The following is a 12,837-nucleotide window of genomic DNA, read 5'->3' as shown; positions in this document are numbered from 1 at the left end:
CTTAACAAAAAGAAACAATTCTTATTTTGTTATGGTTTAGGTTCAGCTAGGTTCTTATCTACTATTATTACTTTTTAACCTGTTAATTTTTTTTGCTGATGAAATTGTACGTTCCCTAATCATTTAACTTAGTGCCATGTGCCAATGGCAGGCAGCCCAGTGAAGTATTCACAGATTTGAAGTCAAAATGGTAATACTGTAAAAAAATACAAATTTAATATTAATAGATACAAAAGGAAACTGTTGAATAAGGTCACTTAGACATTATATCATAAATTTTAAGTGTTGACTTGTTGACCTAGGGGGTCTTTTGCCAGCACTAGGACTAGTACTATATGTGTTTGTGTGGTGGGCAGCAAAGGAAAGACATTAATTCCAGATGTAAAGTGCTATGGATTGGAATCTTAACATTTATTTAAACATTTAAATAGGTTTAGACGACTGCTGCTGCCACATGATAGGCTGAGCGAATCATTTTATGAATGAGCAGGTGTACATGTTCTGCTAATAAAGCAGATAAATACCAGATGAGTTTTATGGTAAGCTATGAAGCAGGCCTTTTTCACAACAGACACACATAGCAGAGGAAGCACTGGTGTCACTGATTACAATGACGACACAGGCATTTAAGCATCACAGAACTGTACCTTGTAACTGGTGAAGTTAAAAAGAAAGCAGCAGTGTCTCAGTTTATTCTATAGACCTGTGCTTTTCCTGCTATGACATGACAAAGTGTCTGCTGGGAAAAAAAACTTTTACAATCTGAGGCAACATTACAAAGAAAAATTTACTTACCATGTATTTTCTGACATCTTCCTTGTCCTCTTCCATCTGTCTATGGGTTTTAAGCATTTCTTGTTGCATGTTGTTAATCTCTGTCACAGCTTTTTCTATATAAGCTTTCATTTCACCCATAGCCAGAATTGTAGTTATTGTATCTTGAAGTTTTCGTTCAACCTCTTCTCTTTGTCGCTGTATCTGTAGCTTAATGATTTCTAACTCATCCCTCTCTTTTATGATCTTCTCGAGCAATTGTTCCATCTTCTTCTTCTTTTTTTTCTCTTCAAAATTCCTCCATTTGATTTCCTCTGTAAAGTTTCTCTTCCTTCTCTCTGTATCTTCTCTCATCAAACACAACATCTTTGTTTCTTGTACTTCAAAAATCATTCTCTGCATGCCATTCTCTTTGTTCTTTGTGCTCATCTCCTTGTTGTCCTCTTCAACCTGATTTCCTTTATGTTTTATGACATCTACCTGTTGAAGTTTTGTTATACTCTCTTTAAGCGTGTTCTCTATGTTCACCTCCAGCCCCTGCTCTGACCTGTGTCCTACCATCACATTCTTTCTGTCCTCTAAGTCTTGTGTTGCATGTTCTGTTTCTTTCTTCATCTTGCTAATCTGTTTTTTTCTTCTGCTCATTCTTATCATTCTTACCAGGTCTTTTTTTTTTATTTCAATCTCAGAGTTCAATGCTTCCAACTCTCTTATTTCTTTCTTTGTCCTTTGTAACTTGTCATCCAGTTCCTGTCTTTGCTTTTCATTACTCTCCCTCATACTTCTCAGTGCATCCATTTCTGCTTTAGCCAAATGCTTCTCTCTCTCTATATTTTCTCTCTCTGCCTGTATTCTAGTGTTGATTCTTTCTATCTCATGTCTTTCCCACTGAATCTGTGCCAGCTTGTTATCTATGTCTTGCTTTTGCCTCTGCATGTCAGTCTTAATCACAGTTTCACAGTGTGTTACTCTCATGTGTGTATCTGGGTCTTGTCTTAGCTTTTGAGAGTTAGATTTCATGTTTTCCATTTGAATGCTCTGTGTATGTACCTCCTGCTTATCTCTCACAGTCACTTCCAGTTGTTTACTGTCTACCAAGACATCCCAAACTTTTTCCATCTCTTGTCGGATTCTGCTGAGTTTTTCCTTCACACTTTCAAATGTGTCTGTTCCTTCTTCCTGTCCTTCTCTCCTTTCTGTCTTTGTAACTGTCACGTTCTGTATTTCAGTATCTCTTTGAAACTCTATCCACCTTTGCTTCACCTTGTTGATATTGATACTCAAACTATGTTTGATGTGCTCAATTTGATCTCTATGTTGAGATATATACTTTTTATTTCTCTCTAACTCTTCCTTTACATCCTCTAAGTTTTTCTCAGTTTGTTCCTTTGCCTGTTTCGCTGTAATAATTATTTTCTTGTTTAAGTTCATTGCACTTAGCAGACTGTCCATTATCTCCTGGACTTCCTTACTGTATTTTTTTGACTCATCATACTTGATCATTTCAAACTTGCATTGCTTATTGATGATCTCATTACGTCTTCTGTCCAGAGTTTCCCTCTCTTGGTATATCTCGGCTTGCAATTTCAGATGCTGCATTTTTTCTTGAGTGGCTTCATTTTTCTCAATTACATCTTCCACCTTTACTCTCAATGCTTTTATTACCAAGTACTGATCATGTTTTTCAGCAGTCAGTCTGTCAATGTCCTTCTGTTGTTGTTCTGTCTTTGTCTTAAGGTATCTTATTTTGTTTCTTTCTCTTTCCCAATGTTGTTCAATCTCTTCCATCAGTTGATAAGGCAGTGGTCTTTGCCTTTGAATGGTCTCCCAATTGGTTGTCATGTTGACTTGTGTTGATTTGTCTTCTAATTGCTTGATGTTTGAGCTATTCTGTTGGCTTTGCTCTAATGGACAAGAAAAAGGAAAGAACGTCTCTTGTTTGAAAAATGATGAACACATCAGACCATTGTTGAGCATCTGATCTGCATCGCATGTCTTATGTTTCCTTTCTAATTAATGACATTTTATCTCTGTTTTGTATGATTTGATATAAAGTACGTCTTATTACTGTAAAATAAAAGTAAAGCCCAAAATTGTACATAACAAGAGTACTTGAGTAAAAGTATTTACATATTTATGTATTTACATACAAGTGGCTCGGCTGTCTGTATTGATAACTGAACCATAGTGCAGTCACCTTTAACCTTAAGGGATAGTTCACTGAAAAATGAAAATTCACTCATTATCTATCCACGACTATGCAGATGGAGGGGTTGGTGAAGTGTTTGAGTCCACAAAACATTATAGGAGTCTCAGAAGCTAACTTTGTTGCAGCCATATCGGATGAAGTCAATGGTGACCTAAACCTCATACAAAATAAAACAGAAAAAAACACAACATGCCTCCATACTGCTTGTGTGGTGTCATCCAAGTGTCCGCAAGCCCCAACGTTCATATTCAACCACCAAAATTGTGTAATTTACACAATGTTTTAAGCGTAAATTATATCTCCCTACGAGGTGCATTCATGGACCGTCGGACCTGATAAAGTCCGCTAGCTTAGCCACTTCCGGTGGACTTTTAGAGCTGCCGTTTCATGTAGAATATGAATGTCGGGGCCTTTGGACATTTGGATGACACCACACAAGCAATATGATGATATGTTTTTTTATTACGTCTGAAGTCTAGGTCAGAAACTCCAGTGTTCAAGTGTTTTGTGGACTCAAACACTACTCACCACTCAATCGGCAGCATAGTGGTAATAGATAATGAGTTAAATTTCATTTTTCAGTGAACAATCCCATTAAGAGTTTTGAGATGCTAAACTTTACATTAACTTACATAAAGTCATGCTTAAGTTAGAGTTATGAAGATAATGTAGAGAAATTGTGTTTAACATTTTTCATATAATGTTTGTTCAGTAATGTACAGTGTCAAAAATATTGGCATTTAACCTTTTTGAGTGACAGGCAATCCTCTGCATGGTCACCATACTTTTCTTTGTTATATCTTAGTAGGTAATACATTCCATTACACAACAGTATGCTATGTAATGGAAATATGTAAGACTGTACAATTTCTAACAGATTTGTCTTACCTAAATCAGTTGAAAGCTCATGTTCCTCATGTGTGAGTATCTGGTTGAGACTATCTTTGGACTGTGAAGTTACTTCCTGCACAGTGTGAAACAGCACCCTCTTCTGTTCCTCAGGTGTCACATCTTCAGGGATGGGCATGTGCTGCTGTGAGATCAAGGCCTCTGCGGTGGCTCCAGGTGATGTCACATAAGCAGTTATGTGCTCCCTGAACTCCTCCAGGAAATATTCAACTATAAATAAATTTGGTGGTTAAATGTCTTGTTGGAGTTTGATATTGCTATCCATTAGAGACGTTGGCAATCAAGGTTATGTAACAAGTAATATTTTTACTTTTGCAATGCCCACTTCACTGTGCTAAGCATTTGCGTAATCATACATTGAAAATATAAAAACAAGCAGAAACTGTTTGAACATGTCTCCAAATCTCAATGAAAAGGTTTTTTTAATATAAGTTTCTTAGAAACATCTACACGGTAAATTGAAACCCAGTGGCAGTATGAGGTCACATCTATGTTCAAATCTGGAAGCATGTTTACGATAGAATGATCATCCATAGGAATGCACACACAGTAAGTATGCCTGCTATTGAGAACACAATAATTTGGAGGAATAAGACAACAATGCTCACCATGGTCTCTTGATTTGGCCATGATTCGATGATACAAATTCACAACTGCTATTTCCACAGCCCTGAAAAAAGTGCTTCACAAAAAAAAAATTAAATAAAAATATTAGTTAAATATTATTACAATGCAATTTGTAAAATTAGTAAACAAATATTTTATGTATCATCAACTATGATCGATGTATTTAAATGAGAATTAACTTTTAATTTAGAGAATTCACTTTTTTTAATTTACTTTTGTCTTACCTCAGGTTTCGTTAGACTTCAGACTTCAGGGGTGGTCTGCTTTGGTGTGAAACTCAGAGATCTGTGGAGAGGAGGCAAGATTTAAAACCTTGTATATCTCTTCCCACCACATGTTGTTGACCACCACGTCAGCATGTCAGATATATTTGACACTCCTGTGTATGATTGGGTGATGTTTGGGTGTAAAACTTGCTCTGTGAGTCTGGGTACAGCTGATAAGGGTGGGGATCCATATTTGGCTCAGTGTCCAGAGTTTCACTCGGATCTCCTGGTGTACTTACACATTGAATGTGGACTTAACATAAACTCAGTGCCATCCGTCAGTCTTAGTAAATGTTTAGTGTCACAACATTTATTTACTCTCACTTATTAATTTACTCCCCACAGTTCTATAAATACTCATTGAGGCTCTGGTTAAGGAGGTGGAGTTGCAGCTATTTTCAACTAGAGCTTATCAATTAATCCAAAACCTATAACTAACTTTAATTCATTTGAAAGCCTTCTTGTCAGCTTATCCCATCCATCCTGGAAAGCATAACAGACAGAAATTTGGAATACTGAGTTTTTATTTATTGTCATGTGATAAACTACTTGAGATATATCATCTTGCTATCGAGGGGGTCCCAGACACATAAACAGTACAGTACAATAAACAGTAATATACAGTAAAAGAGAGCAAAGCAGGGACAAAAAACTCCTTATACCAGACACAAACATAAGAGAGAGAAGAATATCGATCTATAAATAAATAAGGAATGAAGGAAATAAAAGAAATCATTGAACGACAACATCATTACTGAAAACATAAGCAACATGTTTTAAAATGAGAAAGAAATATTTTTTGAAGGGGGGGTTATTTAAAGGTAAGCTATACCAAACAGGACCCCAAAACATAAAAGCTTATTTTTACCAACTTCCTGAGATACAAAGGGGACAATAAAGAGAGTCTGATCAGAGCTTTAGTGAATAATTTGGTGTATAATCAAGATAGATAGATATATAGATAGATAGATAGATTAACTTTATTGATCCCAGTTGGGAAATTGTTGTGTCACAGCAGCAGTTCAACATTCACAGAGAGTAAGATACAAGGTGCAAAATTGCAGTATTTGACATGATTAAATATAAATATAACTAAATGTGGTCAAATGGGTATGATATATAATATGAGCCAAATAAATAAATACTTGACAGTTATTGCAGCAGTAATTACTATTAAGTACTAAGAGGTGGGAATTGTACAGTCTTATTTCTGTGGACAGGAAAGACTTCCTGTATCTGTCCTTGTGGCAGCGGAGCTAAACCAGTCTGTTGGAGAAAGTGCTCCGCTGTCTGTCCACCAGGTGGTGGAGAGGGTGGTCTTGATGGTCCATGATGGATAACAGCTTATTGAGTGCCCTCCTGTCCACCACCACTTCCAAAGTGTCCGGTTTGCTGCCAATTATGGAGCCAGCCTTCTTAATCAGCTTGTTCAGTCTGTTGGTGTCACCGGCTCCAATGCTGCTCCCCCAGCAGACCACAGCAAAATACAGAACACTGGCTACAACACACTGATAGAATACTTCCAACATCTTGCTGCACATTCCGAAAGATCTCAGCTTCTTCAGGAAATAGAGTCAGCTCATTCCTTTCTTGTAGACAGTATTGATGTCCTGTTTTCCATTTCATTCAGTTGTCTATGTGGATGCCCAGGTACTTGTAATCCTCAACTTTCACAACATCCTCGCCCAAAGGAAAAGGTATGGTTTGTCTAAATGATGGCAGAGGGACTTGGTTAGATGTACACAAACACCTCAGCACTAGAATTAATCTTCGTGTCAAGGAATATAGAGGGGATATGTGAGTGGGATTTATCAGAAGAAACAACAGAAGGCAGTGATCATTTTCCACAGTGTCAATAACCAAATATTGTTTTCCATGATTAATGATGTTTTCTCTCAAGTTCTGAATGATATGTGGCAGTCGCTTTTTGCTGATGATGGAGCCTTGTGGAAAAGGTTTGGCAGCTCGACTCTCCCTCCTCGTGTGTCTCTCCCTCCTCGTGTGTTTCTCTGGCCAACTAATCTCAGTCGTGCCAATTAACTCTCCCTGGTTCACTTAGAGGTTCTATGAGTCACCTCCACATACACAAACAACAAGATCATCAGCACAGGCAGATAAAAACCACATTGCTATTAAAAGCAGGTACAAACAAACCTTGAACACAAACAAACTTTGTGAGGGAGTGTGTATAGAGCATCACTGACAGCACACAGTGTGCGTCTGGACCTGATTGATGACCTGCTTCTCTCAGTAAAGTAGTTTAGGCTTTGGAGAGGATCTTGTAATCGGTGCAGATGAGAGACACAGGGTGCCAGTTTTCTATGTCCTATAGGTTGCCTTATTTTGGCAGGAGGGTAATTATCACCCTGTGGCAGGACATCCGTACTTCATCGCAACCTGAAACCAGGCTTTCATTGCCTAAGATGCCCTAAAAGGCCTCGTAGATTTCTACAATGACGCCTTCTGGCACTGCATGCTCTGTAGGACAATATGTACAGTAACTTGTGTTGTAACTTGTTGTAACTTGTTGGAGTTGGTTTCATCAGAGATCTGAAGTAGTCCACTGCAGAACTCCTCCAACTGCTTCTCATTTTCTTTATACTCACTTTTACAGCTCTCCTTCTGATCTGGGCAGGTTCAGTCAGCTCCTGCCAAGTGTCCAACAGCAGAGAGTGGAAGAACTTCCTCTGCCCATGTTTCCTCTCCAAGCAAAATAAGAAGCTAGAGTGAGCACCCATCTCTACAATGTTTTGGATTCGGGACCAGACAAGCGCACCTTGTACTTTAGTGTCCAGCATGTTGGCTGACGCCATCCTTTTAGTTTTGAGGATTTAAATATATCTTTGATATTCTGTGGACTTGCTCACACTGTCTTATTCCATAACCTCAATCTCCAGTCCATAATTAACTAAAAGCCTCTCTAAAACTTTGGTCAGCAGCTAAAATGCTAAATGGTCTGTATTATAGTTTTTCTGAATTGCTAAAACACTAATTCCTGTTGTGTGAATCAATTGCTCAGTTGTCTAAACTCATTCACTGAATTGAGCATCATTTTGACAAAACCATAAACTATCTTCACCTAGTAAAACATTGTTTGCAGATCTCAGTCTTTCCTTTTGCAAAAACTCTAAACACATTCTCATGCAATAAAACACAGTTGTCCCTGTGATGCACTTGTGATGCATAATGGTAAAAACCAGTGGCAAAATATGAACACAAATGAAGCACATGTGTCATCCATTGAACACAACGATTCAAAATTGATCATACTTGTTTCTCATCATGTCATGACAACATGACAATCTATATAAGCCAGTTTAGAGTTCAAGCAGGTTGGTCCTGCAAGCTCATGACAACAATGGATCAGAGACACAGAGGACACGTGTGTGTAAGAGGAGGTAGAGGTGGAGGACACGAAAGAGGCAGAGGAGGGAGAGAAAGACGAAGAGTGGCAATTTCTGATGGTGGTACAGTAATATAAAACTGTGTGCTGCTATAAGCAACCGGGATGTTCTTCATCATCATGCCACTCTGGGGCCATATACTGTAACACCCAGCACCTTCTCACCTTTCTTGGTGGTCTTAGAGATGTGTTGTCTGCAAATGAACAGCAGGAACATGAGATGATGAAGCGGCCTATTTATGTTATAATTTGGGACAATGTTAGTTTTCACCGTGCTGTCCAAGTCAGAGAATGGTTCAATATGAATCAGAATATCATTACAGTTTTCCTCCACTTGGAGATGGAAGGTGTACGAGTGACAGCAGGCTTACTGTAATCTTCTAGAGTCCATGGAACTAGCCTGTGATGACATTTGTGAGGAGATGTGTCAGGGCTGGGTACGGCACACTAGGCTTTTTCCCCCTGTTGCCTGGCAAGGGCAAATATAGTGTGTGTTGTGGATGAAGAGCTGTGGCCTGACAGAGCCCAAAGACAGGATGACGATAAATGAAGCTCAATGATCAACTGTGTAAAGTACTTTATTGTGACCAATAAACATTTCTCCATGAGCAACATGCCTTGACCACTGTGTTTTCAATTTTTTGGTGTAGTGTTTGGTGCAGCAGTTTTTCGTTTTTGTGCAAGATCTGACAACATTGTTCGGTTTTGAGCATATGTAAAACTATTTTGAGGTGATGGTATGGTTTTGAATTACAGTTTTTTTTGTGAAAAACTGTAGACCACACACAGAACAGTGGGCAGCCATGAAGGCGCCTGGGGAGCAAGGTGCCTTGCTCAAGGGCACCTTGCCAGTGCCCAGGAGGTGAACTAGCACCTCTCCAACTTCTGTCCATGCTGGACTTGAACCGGCCACCCTCTGGTTCCCAAACCAAGTCGCTATGGACTGTGCTACTGCCTCCCCCATTCCATTAAACTAATGCCAGTAGGTGCTTTTGGGTACAATCTTTCAAATACAAATACTACATAAAAAACCAACAGGTAAAATCCTACACATTTTAAACACTAAAATGGTGCTCAAAACAGTTGAGGCGGGCTACAGAGATCCTGTTCTCTCTAAGCATCCTTCACATGTTCACCAGGCCGTGGGAGTGGACCAGCTGCTTCAGAATCTGCTGGGAGATTGGATGATACTTTGCATGACTCCAGTCTAAAAACTTGTTTTCAGTACAATAAAACCTAATAAAAATAAACAATCAGCTGACCATAACCATTTAATTTCTCATACATTTTTTTCAAAAGAATTTTCCTCTCTAGGGACATAAACATTTATAAAAACAATAGTAAAATTATTGAAACAAGCATGTTTAAGTTTAAAACAATGCTGCTCTTTTCCTTGTCTCCCTAGCCCCATTTAGGTTTAGACTCCCGACTCTATAGATACTCATTGTTGAGAACTATATTAAGGCCAGTCAATAAATTAAATAAAATACTAATTAGTTAATCATTATTAACAAAGTTCAATATTATCAGACACACTGTCTCTGCTCTCCTGGCTGTCTGTCTGTCTGACTTTCTGCTGACTTTAGCCGCTTCCACCACATTTCTAGCACCGGTTCATGTTCCATATTCTCCACAGTTTCACCAGTAACATCTGTCTGAAACTGAGCTATCTAAGCTGACAGCTGTCTCTCCTACCTGCCCACCAGAGGCATCAACAACCGCACTCACCTTAGTTGTCTTACTAGCCTTACCTACCTCACTCACCATATCTGTCTCACTAGCCTTACCTACCTCACTCACCTTATCCTTCTCACTAGCCTTACCTACCTCAATCACCATATCCCTCTCTCCAGCCTTGACTACCTCACTCACCATATCCGTCTCACTTGCCCACCTACCTCACTCACCTTATCCATCTCACTAGCTTTAATTACCTCACTCACCTTATCTGTCTCACTAGCCTTACCTACCTCACTCACCATATCCGTCTCACTAGCCTAACCTACATCACTCACCTTATCCGTCGCATTAGCCTTACCTACCTCACTCACCTTATCTGTCTCACTAGCCTGACCTACCTCACTCACCTTATCCGTCTCACTAGCCTTACCTACCTCACTCACCTTATCCGTCTCACTAGCCTTACCTACCTAACTCACCTTATCCGTTTCACTAGCCTTAACTACCTCACTCACCATAACCGTCTCACTAGCCTTAATTACCTCAATCACCTTATCTGTCTCGCTAGTCTTACCTACCTGACTCACCTTATCCGTCTCACTAGCCTTAATTACCTCACTCACCTTATCTGTCTCACTAGTCTTACCTACCTCACTCACCTTAGACATCTACCAATGTGTAACAAATGGGGACTTGTCCAGGATCAGATTCAGGTTTGTTTCTCACTCTCTTATGTGCTGAGAAAGTTAAAGGCCTCAAGCGATAGTAGTCCAAACTGGACAAACTAAACACTTTTTCATGAAAATTGACGAGCATATACCACGAGTATTTTTCATGTTTGGAAGGGGAGGGTAAGGTGAGGGCTATTCAGCTGCAACATGCAAATTCACAACTAAATTCTACACACTGAACCTTTAAAGCGAGGAGACTAATAGCTTGACAACACTTTTTTGATTGGTGACAGTGACACAATCTTACCATGCAGAGACAGCTCTTGGCACAATTAAACCATTACTGATGAATGGAGGCACATTTAATAAGGTGATTTTAGGCCGACCAGCTCACACATCCTGTCTCCACCAGCCTGTGCACCTGATCGGTCTTCTCCACAAACAAAACCACCATGTTGTTCATGTGAGCAGAAGCTTTAACAGAGCCAGTCAGGACAACATCCTCCATACTGCACGGAGAGCCAGGAGCTACTTTACCTCTGTTGTTCCATGTGAGCAAAAAGAAACCACCATCGACAGCCATGGCATTGGACAAGCCAACCGGCTACACCAAATCTAACCTGTGGTAAAAACACATAAAACAACCACAATCTGAAATAAACTAACACACTACACTATACTAACTGCACCAAAGAAAAAGACAGAAAAAAGTTCTCACTCACACGTCCTCAGTTCTTCCACTCTCACTCCTCTTACACAGAGGAGAAGAAGAAGATGAGGAAAATAAAAAAAATTATATATATATATATATTTATTATTTTTTTATTTATGTTCTCATAAATAATAACTTCTTTACACTGTTGTTGTTGTAGTGTTGCTGGTCTTTCTCACCTGTCTCTCCCCCTCCCACCTATCTCTCTCTCTTCTCTTCCCTCTTTTCCACCCATCTCTCCTCTCCTCCCCATTTTCTCCCCTCACCCCAGCCGGTCGAGGCAGATGAACGCTCATATTGAGTTTGGTTCTAGAGGTTTTTTCCAGTTAATGAGGGAGTTTTTTTTCTCCACAGTTGTCAACGCGCTGCTCATTTTAGGAAATGTTGGGTTTCTCTATACATTTTAAGGTCTTGATCTTCTATGTAAAGTGCCTTGATATAATGTATATTATGATTCGGTTCTATACAAATAAAATTGGATTGAATTGAATTAAAACGTTATATTAGTAATAGTTGAATAATATATGAATATTTCACATCTAGGTAGTTATTTACTTTAACCCTGTATTACCAATTTACAGCCTACTTTAACTGTACCTCTATAATTCCTCTATAATGAACAGGTCAATCAGTCATTTAGAGAATGGAAGGATCTTAAAATGATATGAGATGTCAATGACAGACATTACATGATCTGTCATGCATGTAAATTAAAACTCTACAGTATAGTGCATTAAAATCCCTCCACAACTTTATAACCTAAAACAGTTTCATCTCCCTCTGGAGTGCACTGCCCTCTAGTGGGAAAATGTCAGACCTAAAACTCAAATGTGATAGGCCTATACCATGGCCTATACTGATAATAAAAAGATGCTCTGAAATGAGCTTTTATTTTGCCATAAAGAAAAGCTTAATGATGTGGATCTCTTTCTCTGTGTGCTTAAGACATACCAGTCAGGTGCACTGCCGGTGACCTGATGTAATGTGATGAGATGCTTCTGCCTAGTATATACAAGCATGAGCCTCAGCCTTTCTTACATCAAATGAATATAGTGAGTGAGTGGAATTACTAAATGACTGGTGTAATGTTTACCAACTGCTTTGCACTTACAGCTTCATAAAATTCCTGACACAAGTATCTCAAAGTCAACTTTCAAATATGCTGTCCACAAGGGCTTAAGAGACTGTGGCTAGCAGAGGAGTAATGTACCAAAACATATTTCCACACCACTACTATTCAGAAGGAACAATATCTTTTATTATGGCATAACTTTAGTTAATTTCAATTCAATTTTAGTTTTTGAATAGCGCCAAATCATAAAATACATTATCTCAAGGCACTTTACAGAGAGAAGGGGAGAAGTGCTCAGTGGATGATGGGAGTTCCCCCAGCAGTCTAGACCTATAGCAGCATAACTAAGGGATGGTTCAGGATTCACCTGATCCAGAACTAACTATATTCTTTCTATCAAAGAGGGACATTTTTAGTTTAACTTTAAATGCTGAGATGGTGTCTGCCTCCTGAACCCAGAGTGGGAGCTTGTTCCACAGGAGAGGAGCCTTGTAGCTGAACGCTCTACCTCCTG

General features: G+C 39.1%; 1 protein-coding gene across 1 annotated transcript in view; it reads right to left on the bottom strand.

Moving 5' to 3' along the window:
- LOC109628490 (extracellular matrix-binding protein ebh) overlaps window positions 1-4,843 on the bottom strand; it is a 38,431-nt gene extending 33,588 nt beyond the window's left edge. The window contains exons 1-4 of the mRNA XM_069510269.1: window positions 4,744-4,843; window positions 4,501-4,574; window positions 3,872-4,102; window positions 796-2,678 (exon numbers count right to left, since the gene is read on the bottom strand). Of these exons, the coding sequence (XP_069366370.1) occupies window positions 796-2,678; window positions 3,872-4,102; window positions 4,501-4,522 (2,136 nt within the window). The 5' untranslated portion in view covers window positions 4,523-4,574; window positions 4,744-4,843. The remainder of the gene's footprint in view (window positions 1-795; window positions 2,679-3,871; window positions 4,103-4,500; window positions 4,575-4,743) is intronic.
- Window positions 4,844-12,837: the final 7,994 nt, after the last annotated feature.

The sequence above is a fragment of the Paralichthys olivaceus genome, chromosome 15 (assembly GCF_024713975.1).
Source record: "Paralichthys olivaceus isolate ysfri-2021 chromosome 15, ASM2471397v2, whole genome shotgun sequence".
NCBI lineage: Eukaryota > Metazoa > Chordata > Actinopteri > Pleuronectiformes > Paralichthyidae > Paralichthys > Paralichthys olivaceus.
This window is presented reverse-complemented; position numbering and strand designations above follow the sequence as displayed.